At 39.9% G+C, this 18,486-nt stretch overlaps 1 protein-coding gene across 1 annotated transcript in view; it reads right to left on the bottom strand.

Moving 5' to 3' along the window:
* UBA2 (ubiquitin like modifier activating enzyme 2) overlaps nucleotides 1-17,582 on the bottom strand; it is a 43,193-nt gene extending 25,611 nt beyond the window's left edge. Inside the window, exons 1-8 of the mRNA XM_047710941.1 lie at nucleotides 17,377-17,582; nucleotides 15,205-15,288; nucleotides 13,933-14,003; nucleotides 12,015-12,079; nucleotides 10,597-10,697; nucleotides 8,839-8,960; nucleotides 635-702; nucleotides 59-180 (exon numbers count right to left, since the gene is read on the bottom strand). Of these exons, the coding sequence (XP_047566897.1) occupies nucleotides 59-180; nucleotides 635-702; nucleotides 8,839-8,960; nucleotides 10,597-10,697; nucleotides 12,015-12,079; nucleotides 13,933-14,003; nucleotides 15,205-15,288; nucleotides 17,377-17,514 (771 nt within the window). The 5' untranslated portion in view covers nucleotides 17,515-17,582. The remainder of the gene's footprint in view (nucleotides 1-58; nucleotides 181-634; nucleotides 703-8,838; nucleotides 8,961-10,596; nucleotides 10,698-12,014; nucleotides 12,080-13,932; nucleotides 14,004-15,204; nucleotides 15,289-17,376) is intronic.
* Between the last annotated feature and the right edge of the window lie 904 nt (nucleotides 17,583-18,486).

The following is an 18,486-nucleotide window of genomic DNA, read 5'->3' as shown; positions in this document are numbered from 1 at the left end:
CTATTTTAAAACGAACAGAATAATCAATCTATCCATAATTATAAAGAAAGTAAATAACCTTGGTAAAAAGTTTAACTGGATCATATCCAGTTGATTTAGCCCATTCTTTAGTGGAAATACGTTTAATGTCACCATCTTCATTAGATGCTCTGGCTCTGGCTTCAGCTTCCATTGGTTCCCCTACAAAACAAACACCGTTTCATTCTCAGCTATAATAAATGTAGAACTAAGCTCTCATCTACCTTCGGGGGGGGGGGGGGAGTCATTCGTGGAAGTCACCTGCACAAGACATATTCAGAGTTCAAAAATAAAGAATAATATGCTCACAATCTTTTTCTACCTCAGTTTCTGAAGGCCACGTGTAGAACAGTTCAAAATATGGACCTATAATCAGATCTGGAAACAACTCTCTGCTCTATTTACATCTGTGAAATTTCTGCACCTTGTCCTCACCAGTAAATGGAACCACTCACTTTTTTAAAACATTGTTTTAAAGATGAAATAACCCATCTTAAACACAGACTGTCTAACACAAAACAGCAATTACTTTTTTCTCCTCTTATGCTACTAATATTAAGTTAGCAAAATAAAGGCAGTCCTCATTAAATAAGAGAACATATCCCAGTCTACTCACAGGAAGCTTCAGGGTCAGCTCTGTCAGGGGACACTTCTTGATCAGCATCTTCTTCCCCAAACAACTGGCTATAATAAAAGTAATAAATATTTATGTTCAACAAAATATTCTGAATACTTACTTTTCCTACTTCCCCTCAAAACAACTAATTTAGAATATTCCAAATCCTTAGGAGGAATGAGAAATAAACAATTGGCAGGCTAAATTTCTGTACACCTATATTCACTCCTATCATCTAGGCTCTGCAAATTCTTGTTAAAATCTTTGATCAAGACATAGGTGAGGGGCGTCTGGGTGGCTCAGTGGGTTAAAGCCTCTGCCTTCAACTAGGGTCGTGATCTCTGGGTCCTGGGATTGAGCCCCACATCAGGCTCTCTGCTTGGCAGGGAGCCTGCCCCCCCCACCCCCCGCCTGCATCTCTGCCTACCTGTGATCTCTGTCAAATAAATAAAATCTTGGGGCGTCTGGGTGGCTTAGTGGATTAAAGCCTCTGCCTTCGGCTCAGGTCATGATCCCAGTGTCCTGGGATTGAGCCCCGCATCAGGCTCTCTGCTCAGCAGGGAGCCTGCTTCCTTTCCTCTCTACTTGTGATCTGTCTGTCAAGTGAATAAATTTAAAAATCTTTAAATAAACAAACAAACAAATAAATAAAATCTTGAAAAGAAAGAAAAGACATAGGTGAGCAGCTTTTTCATTTTACTTGGACAGCATTCTAACGCCAGATGATACTTGTGAAATACACCTGCAGCTAGCTATTAGAAAAACATTATTACACATCTGCTATGTGCTGGATGCTCATCTAGGTTTAAGAATAAGCAGTGAGTTAAGATGTTCTTTCCAGGGGCGCCTGGGTGGCTCAGTGGGTTAAGCCGCTGCCTTCGGCTCAGGTCATGATCTCAGGGTCCTGGGATCGAGTCCCGCATCGGGCTCTCTGCTCAGCGAGAAGCCTGCTTCCCTCTCTCTCTCTCTCTGCCTTCCTCTCCGTCTACTTGTGATCTCTCTCTGTCAAATAAATAAATAAAATCTTAAAAAAAAAAAAAAAAGATGTTCTTTCCATGGTAATGTATCTCTTCACTACTAAAAGGCCTTCAGAAACAATGTATTAAGCAGGAATTCTCTTTTGTTAATCCAGTCATCCTAAAAACTATTTAATAACACTTACAGGAATATAATGTTCCACCTTTCCTCAAGTACTTGACTTATAAGTACTTGTAAGTACTTTTCAAAGGAATCCTTTGCAGTTTAAAAAAAAAAAAAAAAAGGAAAAGCTATCAATCTCAAAGCTTCTCAAAACTAATATACCCTACAAGAAAATGCCCACTTGTTTCCCAGTCACTGTACCAATTTTCACCCCCACAAAGGCATGTAAGAGCTCCTATCCATTCACTTCCTCTCCAGACTTAACGTTTGGCCAAATTACTGAGTATAAAATAGTATCTTGTGATTTTATTATTAACTTTTCATGTTAGTCATGAAGTTAAACATTTCTTCATTTGCTTATTACCTACGTCGGTTTCCCTCTAAGTGAAAAAATGCCTGTTCATATTATTTTGTCAGGCTGTCTATTTTTTGATGAATATATTCTAAGATCATAATTTATTTTATTTTTTAAAGATTTTATGTATTTATTTGACAGAGAGGGTCACAGCAAGAGGGAACAGAAGCAGGGGGAGTGGGAGAGGGAGAAGTAGGCTACCCGCAGAGGAGGGAGCCTGATAAGGGGGCTTGATCCCAGGACCCTGGGATCATGACCTGAACCGAAGGCTGAGGCTTAACGTATGAGTCACCCAGGCACTCCTAAGATCATAATTTTTTAGTTGACTTTATGCTGCAAATATTTTCTCATAATGTCTTTTGACAAGAAGTATTTAATTAATTTGAATGCATCAACCCTTTCTTTTATGATTAGCACTTTGTGTCTTGAGACATTGTTCCCTGAAGATTCTCCCCTTTATTAGAAAGATTTTTTTCTGTTGACATCTAAATACTTAATCCATCTGGACTTAATTTTTATATATATATATATATATATATATATATATTTTTTTTTTTTTTTTTTTTTTAAGATTTTATTTATTTGACAGAGATCACAAGTAGGCAGAGGCAGGCAGAAAGGGAGAAAGGAGGAAGCAGGCTCTCTGCCAAGCAGAGAGCCCGATGCAGGGCTTGATCCCAGGACCCTGAGATCATGACCTGAGCCAAAGGCAGAGGCTTAAACCACTGAGCCACCCAGGCGCCCTATATATTATTTAAAGTAGAGAATGCTTTTTCTACATTGATAATGAATTGTTCTATCTTTCATTTAATCCCTTCTTTCATTTGGGATCTCTTACCCAACCTTGGTCATGAGCTCTGCATTGTCCTAATGGTCTCTTTTCCTATCTCTATACCAGCAACACACTGTAAGTTCCTTTTAGCTTATTTCAAACCTTGACATCTATCAGAACAAGTCACCTCAACCTACTCCTTTCTAGGAATATATATAAATTTTATTATCAGCTGAACAAGTTCCAGTACAAACCCTGATGAGATTTTTTTTTTTAATTTTATTTTTATTTGACAGAGATCACAAGTAGGCAGAGAGGCAGGCGGGGGGTTGTGGGGGGCAGGCGGCGGGAAGCAGGCTCTCTCCTGAGAGCCCAATGCGGGGCTTGATCCTAAGACCCTACGATCATGATCTGAGCTGAAGGCAGAGGCTTTAACCCACTGAGCCAACCAAGCCCCCCACCATGAGATTTTAATTGGAACTGCATTTGAATCTATAGATCAACTTGAAGACAAATGACACATACACAATACTAACACTTCCAATCCACAAATACATTCTTTACTCTTTATCCTCCTTTTTATGTTCCAATAGTTACTATAATTTTCCATATTGGGTCTTATAAATCAAGATTTATAAGTACCTGAGAGTATCAGGTACTTCATGTTTTTAGATGCTTTATATTTAGTTATCTTTAATGTTTAATTATAGGATTTATAGTGAGTTATCTATTTTTATACTTCCTAACTGCCTGAGGCTGCATATAGAAATGTAATCTTTTAGTCGGCCATGCTGCTGAACTGTCGTCATTTCTTTTTTTTTTTTTTAAAGATTTTATTTATTTATTTGACAGAGAGATCACAAGCAGGCAGAGAGGCAGGCAGAGAGAGAGAGGAGGAAGCAGGCTCCCCGCTGAGCAGAGAGCCCGATGCGGGGCTCGATCCCAGGACCCTGAGATCATGACCTGAGCCGAAGGCAGCGGCTTAACCCACTGAGCCACCCAGGCGCCCCGAACTGTCGTCATTTCTAATAATCTGTCTATAGGTTCTTTGGAACTTTTTATACAAGTAACTATATTGTACATAAAGAGTGATGTTTCTTTTTTTCCTCATCTCTTCTCCTATATTTCCATTTTGTCTGATTGTGTGGGCTCGGAACGTCATTTCAAGCAGCAGCAATAATGGGCATCCTCATGCCAGCTCTGATTTCAAAGGGGATGACTTGTAACTTTTATCATTAAAAATAATGCTTATACTGGTGCACCTGGGTGGCTCAGGCGGTTGGGCATCTGCCTTCAGCTTGGGTCGTGATCCTAGGGTCCTGGGATAGAGCCCTGTGTCAGGCTCAGCAGAGGTCTTCTTCTCCCTCTGCCCCTTCCCCCACTGTGCATGCTCTCTCAAATAAACAAAAGAAACTTTCAAAAATATTTAAAAGTAATGCCTATAGGGGCGCCTGGGTGGCTCAGTGGGTTAAGCCGCTGCCTTCGGCTCAGGTCATGATCTCGGGGGTCCTGGGATCGAGTCCCGCATCAGGCTCTCTGCTCAGCAGGGAGCCTGCTTCTCTCTCTCTCTCTGCCTGCCTCTCCATCTACTTGTGATCTCTCTCTGTCAAATAAATAAATAAAATCTTTAAAAAAATATGTTAAAAGTAATGCTTATATTGTATATGGATGGCAAATAGTGGAAGTATCTGACTGAGTGTGAGACTGTACAGAAAAGCAAGGGGAGAAAGCTAGAATGATTATAATAGATTAGAGCTGGACCAACATGAATAACCAGTATGAATAAGTATAACCAGTATGAATTCATGTTTAGCTTAATATACAGATATGTTTACAAATTTGTGTATATATACAAATTAATATAGATATATTTTTGCTCTGTTGGCTAAGAGGGCCCAAAAGATATGACACCTAGCATGCCAAGCATTCAGATCTTGGTTTCTAATGCCATCCTTCAATAAAAGGTATCAGGGTTCCTTGGAGAAAGGTCTGATTCTACGGCAGGAAATAACATAATGAGCCTGGAACATCTAGTACCAGAAAGCAAGGAACTGCTCCCCAAACACCTCCACCCACGTTGATGGCAGCATGTCTAAAAGCATAGAGCTAACAGAAAGAGCTCCCAGTGGCCAAAGCTAGAACAATCTAAGCAACAAAATATACTATTGGACTTAACCCTAAGTATAAAATATATTCAATATGAATGCATGCAGATATAAATGATGAATATGTCAACAGATAGTTGAGAAGAGACAAACCTTCTAAGCAGAAAACTCTAATTATGTAGATACTCAGCCCTCAAGGAAATAGAACACTGCTCCCATTCCTTAGGTATGAGCTGCACAGTGACTTCCTTCCAAAGTGCATGGTACAGTGTAAAAGCGGGAAGATGGGGAGAGTAACTATCCTGAAGAACCTGACAAGCACTACCTTAGTTAAGTGACCAAGGCCAACACTAACAGTTATAAATCATGTCAGTAACATATTTACTCTTCATATGATGTGATGAAAATGGCAATTTATCAACCTCTGTGATTTCCCTCCCAATAGCTCATAATAACAGCGTTAACACAATAAAAAAATTTCCCTAGTGGGGCATCCTACAAAATACCTGACCAGCCCTCCTCAAAATTATCAGGTCATAAAAAAGGAGGAAAGTCTAAGAAACTATCAGAGCCAAAGGAGGCCTAAAGATACATGACAGACAATTAATGGTAACACAGTATCATGGAACAGAAAAGGGATGCGGGGTAAAAACAAAGAACTCTCTGAATAAACTATGGACTTCAGTTAATAAATAAGGTATCAACTGGGGCGCCTGGGTGGCTCAGTGGGTTAAGCCTCTGCCCTCAGCTTGGGTCATGATCTCAGCGTCCTGGGATCGAGCCCCGCATGGGCTCTCTGCTCAGTGGGGAGCCTGCTTCCCTGTCTCTCTCTGCCTGCCTCTCTGCCTACTTGTGATCTCTTTGTCCAATAAATAAAATCTTACAAAAAAAAAAAACAGGGTATCAATAGTGGTTCATTAATTACTACATGTTAGTGTCATACTAACAAACAATTTTAAAAGAGGAAACTGGATAGGAACACTGTATTATCATCTCAGTATTTCTGTAAATTTAAACTGTTAACTCTGTTAAAAAGAAAAAACGTTTGCCAAATAATTTACAAAATGTGGGGTTTTTTCTTAAAGATTTTATTTATTTATTTATTTGACAGAGATCACAAGTAGGCAGAGAGGAAGGCAGAGAGAGAGGAGGAAGCAGGCTCTCCGCTGAAGAGAGCCCGATGCGAGGCTCAATCCCAGGACCCTGAGATCATGACATGAGCCAAAGGCAGAAGGCTTACTAACCCACTGAGCCACCTAAGCACCCCCAAAGTGTATTTTTTTTTAAAGATGTTTTATTTATTTGAAAGAGAGAGATTAGAAGTAGGCAGAGAGGCAAGCAGAGTGAGAGGGGGAAGCAGGCTCTCCGCTAAGCAGAGCCCCATGGGGGGGGCGTCGATCCCAGGACCCTGAGACCATGACCTGAGCTGAACACAGAGGCTTAACCCACTGAGCCACCCAGGTGCCCTACAAAGTGTATTTTTTATGAAATTTCATTGTTATACCATTGTATATGTACTTTTCTGAGTGCATATACATTATACCTTAATCAAAAAATAAGGAAAACCAATGTTTGTTGCAGGGTTTTAAATATCTTTTATCAGGCTGATAAAATGTTCTTATTTTATTAAGAATTTTTGGGACGCCTTGGTGGAACAGTCAGTTGGGTGTCTGCCTTCGGCTTGGGTCATGATCCCAGGGTCCCGGGATTAAGTCCCACATCCAGCTCCTTGCTCTGTGGGGAGCCTGCTTTTCCCTCCCTTTGTCACTATCCCTGCTTGTGCTCTCTTCTCGCTAGCAATTAAAAAAAAAAAAAAAAAAAAAGAATTTTTGTCATGAGGGGTGCCTGGGTGGCTCAATCGGTTAAATGTCCAACTCTTGATTTCTGCTCAGGGTCATAATCTCAGAGTCATGAGACTGAGCCGCTCAGGCTCTGAGACACCATGGGGAATCTGTTTCTCTCCTTTTACCCCTCTGCTCCTTCCACATTCTAATAGGGCTAAATATGCACATGTGTGCTCTCTCAAATAAATAAATTATTAAAAAAAAAAAAAAAGTCTTGAAATTCTCCTTTTATTCCATAATGGCCTTAAGTGGTTCGTGATAAGAGACAACAGCACCATAATACAACCTAAGAAGTATTCACGTTTTTAAAAATGTCTCCAGGACAATTTATTTAACATTATAATGATACAGTACTTGCAAGTTTAGTGGAAATCACCAGTAAATTCACATAGGTTTGGTATATTATTCAAAATTTAAACCACTTATTAAATTCCCCTAAGTGGGGCACCTGGGTGGCTCAGTGGGTTAAAGCCTCTGCCTTTGGCTCAGGTCGTGTTCCCAGGGTCCTGGGATCGAGCCCCGAATCAGGCTCTCTGCTCAGCGGGGAGCCTGTTTCCTCCTCTCTCTCTCTGCCTGCCTCTCTGCCCACTGTGATCTCTATCTGTCAAATAAATAAATAAAATATTTAAAAAAAAATTCCCCTAAGATATAGTACTATTCAGGCTTTCTTACTTCTTTTTAAGTCAGGTTCCCCCCCCTCCCAAATGAATTTATCCAGAAGCCCCTGGGTGACACAGTCAGTTAAGGATCCAACTCTTGAGTTTCAATTCAGGTTGTGATTTCATGAGTCATGAGATCAGCCCCTTATCTAGCTCTGCATTATAGCCCAGAGTCTGCTTGAGATTCTCTCCCTCTCCCTGTATTATCTCTCTAAAATAAGAAAAAGTAAATATAAAAATAATTTATCCAGATCATTAAAAATCTCTATATACAGGCACCATCTTTTTATCATCATCCTTTTGTTCTTTACTATCATTTAAATCTGTGCTGAGATTACATTCCCCATTTTGTTATTTCTCTCTCCTTTTCATGACTGAACTCAACAAAGTATTTTTTTTCCTCTTACCTCAATTACATCCTTCCCACTTATTTCCTCAGAGTTTATCCTTTTTCTATTTAAGTTGGGTTCTTAGCTCGTTAATGCCCATCTTTCTTCATGTGTGTAAGCCTACAACTTTTCTTCCAACTGCCACATTCCATGCATCCAAGTTTCACATGCAGTTATTTTCATTATCATTACAAAGTATTTTTAACTTCCATAATTTACTTTTTAACCAATAAATTACTTCTAAGTATGTTTTTATAGTTCTAAATACACAGATATGAATTCAGTTATATAGATTTGAATTTAGTTATATGCCTGTCTCCAGTATCAGGCTTCCTAAATCTAAATAGTCCATGGTATATAACAGACATGCACGCAATGCTGGCTGAATTGAGCCCAAGAAATATTACAAGATGAGCGCCTGGGTGGCTCAGTGGGTTAGGCCTCTGCCGAGGCTCAGGTCATGATCTCAGGGTCCTGGGATCGTATCCCGCATTGGGCTCTCTGCTCAGCAGGGAGCCTGCTTCCCTGTGTCTCTCTCTGCCTGCCTCTCTCCCTACTTATGATTTCTCTGACAAATAAATAAATCTTAAAAAAAAAATATTACAAGAAAGTTAACGGAAAGTCTCTTTGCCATATTTTAAAAAATATTCCTTGGGGTGCCTGGTGGCTCAGTGGGTTGGGCCTCTGCCTTCAGCTCAGGTCATGATCTCAGGGTCCTTGGGATCGAGCCCCGCATCGGGCTCTCTGCTCAGCAGGGAGCCTGCTTCCTCCTCTCTCTGCCTACTTGTAATCTCTCTCTCTGTCAAATAAATAAATAAAATCGTAAAAAATAAATTAAATAAAATTGCTCCTAAGTATACTCTAAGTTATATAAATAAAAAATGACCTCATTTCCCATCATCAGTACTAAAAATACACCAGGAAATATATACACTCTTACTTGAACAAATACTTTGCCCAAACGATGCAATGAATAGGTTCAGAAGGTGTGTTACGAATTGTACAGCCAGGAAAAGTTCTCTGGGTAGGTTTGGGATGACATTCATAACACTCAGTTATACCCTGCAAAGTCAGAATATGAGAAAAGTATTTATCCCATGATGGTGGTTTTTCAACATTATAAAATAGTATCATCATAAATATTCATTCATCTACATTCTAACTGTCAAGGAAATTTTACAGTATCAGTGACTCCAAAATCCTTACATTATACACAAGGAACTAAAACAAAAGTGAATTGAATTGATCACACGGACAGCTAATTCTAAGCCAGGATTCTTGACTCCTGGCCCCGTAAACAGCACTTACAACAGGCCAAAAACAAAAAAACAAAACAAAACCACACTGCACCTGAGTATCAAATACAAGAAGTTTACCTTAATCACACTAAACAAAGGAAAAACTACTAGATACACAAACAACAGCTTTCTAACCAATTCTCTCAAAGGTGTGGACCCCAGTTATTTAATTATCATTCATAGCCTTACCTTATAATACCCTAAACATTAAGAAAACTGAAAGTAGTAATTTCAAGAACCACCTAGATACACAGAAAAATCCTAGATATTACCAAACAAAATACTCTTCATTTTGTTGAGCTAGGGTTACATTTTAATTTGCAACATAAGAAATCCTTGAGGCACCTAAGAAAATTTTTCAAAACCATCAAATGAACATTCATCATTTCAGCAATTCTTAACCTCAGTCTTAATACATACTAGTACCTTAGGATCAGGTTAACGAGCCATGTCTTTCTAATAATGGTTAAAGAACCAAAACCTGCCAATCGTTTTAATATAAATGGCAGCAGATCCAGGATTTTCTCCACAATACCATTTCTGGTGTCCTTTCAGTAAACCTTCTTGGGGGCAGCCATCCCTCAAATCACAGTGAAAAAGAGAACTACTGCTGTGACCTATGAACAGACTCTGAAGGACTCCACTGATCTAACTAAATTTAATACACAGATATTTATAACAGTCTTTGTAAAAGGATACTAAATCTTCCAAGAGTAGTATTTATCAGCTAAAACAAAAGCAGCAGTGCCACAATTTCCAACATGGGTAAACTGTTAAATAATGGACAAAAGTTGCAAATTTTAAGTGGAGTTCAATTTGACTTTTGGTTTCAAAACCTGCAAGATGACTCTTCAAATGTATCTGGTTTAACTTCCTAAAGAACCAAAAGAATGAAGATCACCATGCTGAATTTTATGAAACTAGGTTATGAGCCCACAGGTCCTTATTTGCTCTATTCTCTAATTTCTTCTAAACGCTTAAAGTATTTCACAACTACACCAAAAATTTTCAAAGTATTCTTCAGGTCTATTAAGTCCATACTTTAGATAATAAGAAAAGTTGCAAAAGGCTGTTTTATCATCCATCAACTATAGAATGACATGTTGTCTCATAGCTATAAAGAATTTAAAAAGGTAATGTTATTATACTTACCATTCTAGTAATTTTAATATATAAGCTATAGAAGCCAAGTAGCACAGAATTAAAAAAAAAAAAAAACAAAAAAAAAAAACTATATTCTTTGTATCACCTTTATAGTATCTAAGTTTTATCAGAGCACAAAAATCCCCACATTTTGGATGCTGACCAGCCCGTATCATATAAATTCAAAGTTTATGTCTTCCCTCCTTAAGGTCCCAAATAAATATCTGGGAAGTAAAAAAAAAAAAAACTTACTTTACCTTTTTGATGGTAGTTACTTGCCCAAGGTAACCAGCAGTTCCACTCTCAATAAGAGGCACATCAGCTGCCAGACACATCCTGTTAACATGGTTGCGGGCAGCTGGAAGAAAAACACTAGTTAGCATGGGTTTATGGGGAAAAAAAATCAGTTACTTCAATTAAGATAACATTTACCCAAACTATTTTTTTAAATTTGTCATGCAATTTTCTTATAGCTATGACCAGAGTAATAAAACTATTATACTTGAGACATTCACTAGCAAAATTCCAAACATAAGGAATTTATATCACAAATTTACTCTATTGATGTGCCTACTCTATTAATCTTGGTTACAACATTGTTTCGATGTATTCTGAGTCCTTACTATTATTCTAATAAAATATCAGGTAACACATGGAAGTAGACGGAGAATGTGGAATATCAACTTTGAACTGTTAAGGCAGTTTAAGGCAAGGGAAATAAAGAGTCTAGTTAAAAGTCATTCTGGGGCGCCTAGGTAGCTCAGCCGGTTGAGTACCCGACTCTTGACTTTGGCTCAGGTGATCTCAGCGTCGTGCGATTAGGCTCTTTGGGCTCCATGCTCAGCGCAGGGCCGCTTGAGATTTTTTCTTTCTCTGGCCCTACCCCCTCACTCATGTGCACTCTCTCAAATAAAATCTTACCCAAAAAAAGTCATTCTGACCCTTTCTCATGCTACTTTGTGTTTTTTTTTGGTATTTCTGGCTCAAAATGGTTACAAACCATCCCACAAATGTTGTTTTACATGTAGAACTATGACTGGCTATACAACACTTGACTGAAGAAACATTACCTCCTATTGTGGAAAGCTTTAAATGGTCTAAGATTGTACATCTAAACTGAATCCAGTCTGTTCTCTTACAGGACCACCTATACCTAAAATAATTCAGGATCCATGGCATCTATACTAACTTTGACATCCTCTTGCTTACAGCCTTGATCGCACTTTAGAATCACGTGGGAAACTGAAAAAAATGTGATGATCAGGCGCCATTCTGAGAGTCTGACTTAACTGGTCTTGAGATGAGATGAGATGTGAGATACAGGCACTGATATTTCTTAGATCTCCATGTAAACGAAGGAAGTCACACTGTGCTTAAGTGATGGGATACTCTGAAACAAGCACACACCCACATACCATATGTAGTCACCCTCTTTAGCGATTTTAACAACTTCTATGTTCACACGTTTTGATGGAACAGCAGAGTATATGATAGCTAAATTCCTGCCTGAAACCAGTTCTAGTTAAAATTACAATCAACTGGCAAATTTTAAACCTAACCTTACTTCCCTCTAGATGTAACTCATAAGGAATACTTTAAACACTAAAAGTGGAAATGGCCTTGTTAGGGGGTGAAGGGGAATACTTAGGAATTAAATGTATTAAAATAATCTCACCTCTGTTATCTAAAGCATTCATAACCAATATAAATTGTCGGAAAAATTCCACATTATAGTCAGGGCTACAAAACAAAACAAAACAAGTGTCACCAAAACAACTGGCCTTATACCTGATCGTCACAGCAGAATACAGGGTCCTAAAAGGTATATTAAAGTAACAGTGCTAAAATAATTGATGTTAGGGGTCTATATCACATAATAGGTTTGACTTCTTCAAAACTCCACAGCAGATTTCAAAGAAATCATTTCCCCTTAATCCCCTGACTAGACATGCTTTTTGCTCAGCAATCTAGGGCCCAAGACCAAGATCTCACACTGGCAGAAAGATGGCATGACTTCACCAGTCCCACCAGGCCTACCCCGGGCAGCCTGGGAACATACAAAAAACACATTCCCAGGATCTGCCTGGCCTCTAGCTTCACCTCACATGGTCAGGATCAGGCAGGGTTCAGGCCTCTAGGGTCCCCGCTTTTAGCAGCACTGGGAAAGCAACACAGGGTAAAGAGGTTATAGAACCACATGAAGGTTGCAGAGCAAACATCCAGAAATTTAAAAAAAAAAAAAAAAAAAAAAAAACTGGAGATACAAATTTCCTGAAAAAGTCTTAAGATTTTCTCTAACTCCAGACCTTAAACAATAAGTTATTATTTCTAATATCATTTACTTATAAGTTAGACAACTATAAAGGATAATTTAGACCCAGGGTTCCTTTGTTTCAACACTTCCAAAATTACATATTTGCTCTATCTTTACTGAGATCAGAGCATATTTATGAGCGGTGAAAACTATGGCCCTGTTACAATTCCTAGTGTTATATTACAGAAGTCAAAGTCCAAATAAACAAATTATTTTGGGAAAGAACCTTTTAAACTGAAAAAGACCAGAGCTGAAATCAATCAGAAAGAGACCAATATATTTAGAAGTCTGAATCATCACATATAATGATTTTTCATAGTTTATCTTTATTTTAAAAAAAAAAATGAGGCCCTTATAAGTTTCCAAGTAACTTATTTATTTAAATTATTAAAATATCTTACCTCTTACCGAACTCATTTAAATCATATGTATAAACTGTTAATAAAACTCAACTTATTATGTGGGCACAACTACCACATTTTAATTTTTCCAGAAAAATCATTTTTCTTTTCTAAGTTTTTATTTAAATTTCAGTTAGTAGGGACGCCTGAGTGGCTCAGTGGGTTGGGCCGCTGCCTTCGGCTCAGGTCATGACCCCAGGGTCCTGGGATCGAGTCCCACATCGGGCTCCTTGCTCAGCAGGGAGCCTGCTTCTCTCTCTCTGCCTCTGCCTGCCTCTCTCCCTGCTTGTGTGCTGTCTCTCTCTCTCTTGCTCTCTGACAAATAAATAAATAAATAAAATCTTTAAAAAAATATAAAAAAAAATAAATTTCAGTTAGTAAACATACAGTATAATATTAGTTATGCAGTGATTCAACACTTACATACACCACCTGGTGCTCATCATCAGTGCCCTCCTTAATCCCCATCACATATTCTACCCACCCACCCCCAATGAACCTCCCCTCTGATAACCATCAGTTTGTTCTCTATAGTTAGGAGGGGAAAATCATTTTTTAAAAGCAGAATGATGGGGTGCCTAGGTGACTCAGTCGTTAAGCGTCTGCCTTTGGCTCAGGCCATGATCCTAGGGTCCTGGGCGTAGAGCCCCAGACTGGGCTCCCCTGCTTCTCCCTCTCCCACTTCCTCTGCTTGTGTTTCCTCTCTCCCTGTCTCTCCCTTTCAAATAAGTAAGATCTTAAAAAAAAAAAAAAAAAGAAAGAAAAAGAAAAAAGCAGAATGACTTCAAACTCCTGTATCTGGCTAATAAAAATACCTAATGCTCTCAAAGTTTAATTCACAACAAACACAATTTTGCAACATAATAATTAGAACATACTTCATGATGCTGTCATGGTAGGCTATGATATTAGCTTTTGGGTAAAACTGCAGTACACTTTCTTTGGCAACCTGGAAAAACAAACAACACTAAATTATTAATCTACTAAATAGCTACAACATTTCTCTCTGTATTTCAAGTTTATTTATGGCACATAACACTTTCATTTCACCTACTTACATATCCTATTTATTAAAAACTAAAGAAATATAAAAATGTGACAAAACTTCATTAAGATACACACATAATTATAAAATAACAGGAGAGCTGGCCCCTTCCTTTATACACATCTACATGAATGGCAAGCTTCCACAAAAATATAAAATGCAGTAACTAAGTGTGATTCATTCATTCATTCATTCAACATTTACTGAGTATCTTCTACGTACCAGGATCTGCATGAAGCACTTGGTGAGCCAAAGTGACACTAATCAATGTGGATAAACGAAACTACTAACTATGATAAATCACACCTAGAAAAAGTAGAAGCTATAGGGTGCCTGGCTGGCTCAGTCGGAAGAGCATGCTACTCTTGATCTCACCTCGTGGTTGTGAGTTTGAACCCTGCATTGGGTGTGGAGATTACTTTTAAATAAGTTAAAAAAAAAAAAATTTAAAGAAAAGAAAAAGTAGAAGTTGTTTTAAGAGGAAGGTCTGACTTAGTCTACAAGGTTTATTCAGATTGTATCCCTAGAGAAGAAAGCCAAAATTTGAAAATTAAAAACGAGAAAAGGGTGGGAGTTTGCCAAAAAGGCTGGGAGAAAAGCAAAGTGAAAAGATGCTTTAAGACCCTGAATCAAGATGGAACATTCAAGGAACTAAAGAAAGGTCAAGGTGGCTAGAACCTCAGGAAAGGCCACCCAACAAGAGCATAGAATAGGCTGTAGCTTCTCTGGCCCTCATATATATAGAACAGTCAACCTCTAGGGAACACTGGAACAATGCTCATCCTAAGAAACAATCTGAAACTTAAATATGAATGGGACACCATTTACAGGATTGGGTAGAGCACATCTATTTATTTCCTCAGCAGACCAAAACAGGAGGGTTTAGTCTTTAGTCCTTTACAACTTTATTCTTCACAATCTCGCAAGTATTGAGTATATTCTCCTCCCACTGAGTATACTGAGTGTGTGTGTGTGTGTGTATAGAATATATTCTCCCGCCTACTGAAGAGTCCCAATTAATCTGATATCATAAAAAGAAGATCCCTCAAAAAAGTGCAGAAATATTAATGAATAAACAGAAATAGCATAAAAAAAATAAAGTTACCTGGGCCTTTGATCTTCCAACATGTTTCTTTTGAAACAAAAACTGCCTGTTGAGGTTGCTGACATCGATAGTATCCAGATCAATCTACAAGTGCATAAACTCCAGATAAACCACAAGTTTTCTGGTATGTTTGAGCAATATCACTATCCTCAGTATCCATAACCCAAAACTTTTGCTATTTGTTACATTAGCAGAAAAAAAAGTTTTTCATTTTCAACCAGTAATACCAAAATTATTAAGCTGATAAAAATAATTTAACATATTTTTAAAAACTTGGGATCTAATTTCAGAGATTACTTTCTCAAAAATATTTTAGAAAGGGGGCGCCTGGGTGGCTCAGTGGGTTAAGCCTCTGCCTTCGGCTCAGGTCATGATCTCAGAGTCCTGGGATGGAGCCCCAAATTGGGCTCTCTGCTCCGCGGGGAGCCTGCTTCCACCTCTCTCTGCCTGCCTCTGCCTACTTATGATCTCTCTGTCAAATAAATAAATAAAATCTTAAAAAAATATTATTTTAAGGAAGGACCCATGTTTTGTTGTTGTTTAATCATCCTGAGAAGCATGTTTGGAAATTCCTTAGATGGCATAAAATTATGTGTCTGTTGAAAATAAATAGATAATTCATTTATCTACCAATCTAATTATCCTTCCAAGTCTGTTACATTAGATTCAACTGTGACTTGTTTTTCTTAAATGATACCTGGGAGAGTTATTGAATTTTTGCTACTTTAGTTCAAGTCTTCATCTACATACAATTCCATTTACAATTATTATTACCTAAGGGCTGTTAAAGGAAATGTCTACATGAGGTTTCAAAAGTGTCACATTTTAATTTTATCTAATTGTTGCTTTAAAATAAACATAAGGGAAGAAAATAATAATGACTTTCATTCCATTTCAATAAATTTATATGACAAGTAATCAAACATTCTAATCATGAAACATCTTAACAGTTTTGATTATAATTCTGGAAAATATTATATAACCACCTAAACATTTTCTATTTGTACTTTCCACATTTATTACAAAAACTGAATCAAATAAAAAAGTCAGCATTTATTTTTCAGGTGCCCAATCCACTGTCTTGTCTATTACAAAACTGTTCTTTTAAACATGCAGCAATAGTTACCAGCTAAGGCACAATCACATCTGGATCTGCAGTATAGACCTGGATGGGAAGACTAACCTTTTAACAGTCCCCCCCCCCAAAAAAAGAAAAAAAGGTGTGAATTCTCCCCCCTCCTCAGTCACGCCTTTATTAGCTCAGTCTGCCACTTCCACTTTTTTCCATTCCGTGCTTCCACTATGCTTTAAGACAATTTAAACTCACATCCGAACTCCAAACATCCCCAATATCTAAAGTTTAACAGAAATGATTTAAAATTACAGCCACTGTACGTGAGTGCAAAAGTTAAAATCCTCACCGACATCTTTAACGACCTGAGTGACGGTGTCTATGGAGATAACAATGACAGTCACGCAGATCGTACCCACAACAGAGGAGCGCGAGTTCCAAAGGAGTCCTGCCACTTGCTTCGTGACCCAAATAAGTTACTAAAACCCCTCTAAACCTCACTTTTCTTCTCGTCTGTTAAAAAAAAAAAAATGGGATGAAAATGGCGTTTGCAACCTTATAGAGGTAGCAAGATTAGACGCGTTAACGCAAGTTAACCGCTCAGAACTGCGCCGGGCTCGGGACAAGCGCTCACGACGTACTGGCTCCTATTACCGCCACCCTCTGCTCTGGACCAGTATTTGAGTTAAGGGAGACCGCCGAAATGAAGTCACAACATCCACGAGACTCAAACAATCACGTCCTGCCTCCTACTACAGCTGGGGAACTGCTCTGACGCGAACACACACGAGGCCGCTTCCACAGCCCAGAGCCGCCACAAATTGGCGCTGCCAGGGAGGCAGGGGGCGGCCGCGCGGCGCGACGCCCGGAAGACCCCAGCCCGCGGCCTCCCTGGCGTCCGCAGCAGACCCGGCGTGCAGCGAGGCCGGCTCAGGCCCCTTCGAGGAGCGCCCTCTCCGCAGGCAGCTACGACCCCGGGGCTTACCGGCCTGCTGCCGCCACCCCCGTCCCCTCAACTCTGGTCCCGACCTCCGGAGCCCGAGCCCCCGGCCCCGGCAAGACGGCCCGCCATTCAGCCCGCGCGCACGCCTGGCCCTCACCAGGTCGATGTGGGAGAAGCCGGTGAGCACGAGGTTCTTGAGGAGCTCGCAGCCGATGCCGCCCGCACCCACCACCAGCACCCGGCCCCCGGCCACGGCCTCGGCCAGTTCCCGAGGCAGTCCCCGCGACAGTGCCATGGCGGGACGACCACGAGCCGCGGCGGAGGCGGAGGCGCGAGAACTGAGCCGCGGCCGGAAGCAGGTGGGGGAAGGGCGGCCCAGCTTCCGTTCCTGCGCACTACGGCCGCCAGTTGGCGCCGAACGGGCGACGCCCGGGACCTGAGGAGAGAATCTCCTGGTACCCCGTGGGGCTTTGCGCGAAGGATCTCGTACACCTCCCGCTCTACTCCAGCCCCGTCGTGTTTTTCACAGACGGGCAAAGAACCGTGGTCTGCTTTAGGAAACCTGAGGGCCACCTTTTAGCCTGGGGTTTGAACTCAGAGCCAAGGCTAACACCTTAGAAGACACATGCCCCTGGGGCGCCTGGGTGGCTCAGTGGGTTAAAGACGCTGCCTTCGGCTCAGGTCATGATCCCGGGGTCCTGGGATCGAGCCCCGCATCGGGCTCTCTGCTCGGCAGGGAGCCTGCTTCCCTTCCTCTCTCTCTGCCTGCCTCTCTGCCTGCTTGTGATCTCTGTCTGTCAAATAAATAAAATCTTAAAAAAAAAAAAGAAGACACATGCCCCAGTATGTAAAGAGCTCTTACAGATGAACAAGAAAACAAATGTCACCCGAGCAACAAATATAGGCCAAGGATGTGGACAGGCACTCACAAAGAAAATGAACAATATGATCAATAAACATAAAATTTAATTGAAGAGGGGAACCTGGGTGGCTCAGTGGGTTAAAGACTCTGCCTTTGGCTCAGGTCATGATCCCAGAGTCCTGGGATCGAGTCCCACATCAGGCTCTCTGCTCAGTGGGGAGCCTGCTTCCTTCTTGCTCTCTGCCTGCCTCTCTGCCTACTTGTGATCTCTGCCTGTCAAATAAATAAATAAAATCTTTAAAAAAATTTAATTGAAGAAATGTAAAATAGTACTTAAAAATTTTTTCACTTATGAAGCCAACGAAAGAAAAAGTGTAACATTCCCTGTGGTCAAGAGATAGGAAA

The sequence above is a fragment of the Lutra lutra genome, chromosome 17, assembly GCF_902655055.1.
Source record: "Lutra lutra chromosome 17, mLutLut1.2, whole genome shotgun sequence".
In the NCBI taxonomy this organism is placed as follows: Eukaryota; Metazoa; Chordata; class Mammalia; order Carnivora; family Mustelidae; genus Lutra; species Lutra lutra.
The sequence above is the reverse complement of the archived record's forward strand: the minus strand, read 5'-3'. Positions and strand labels throughout refer to the sequence as shown.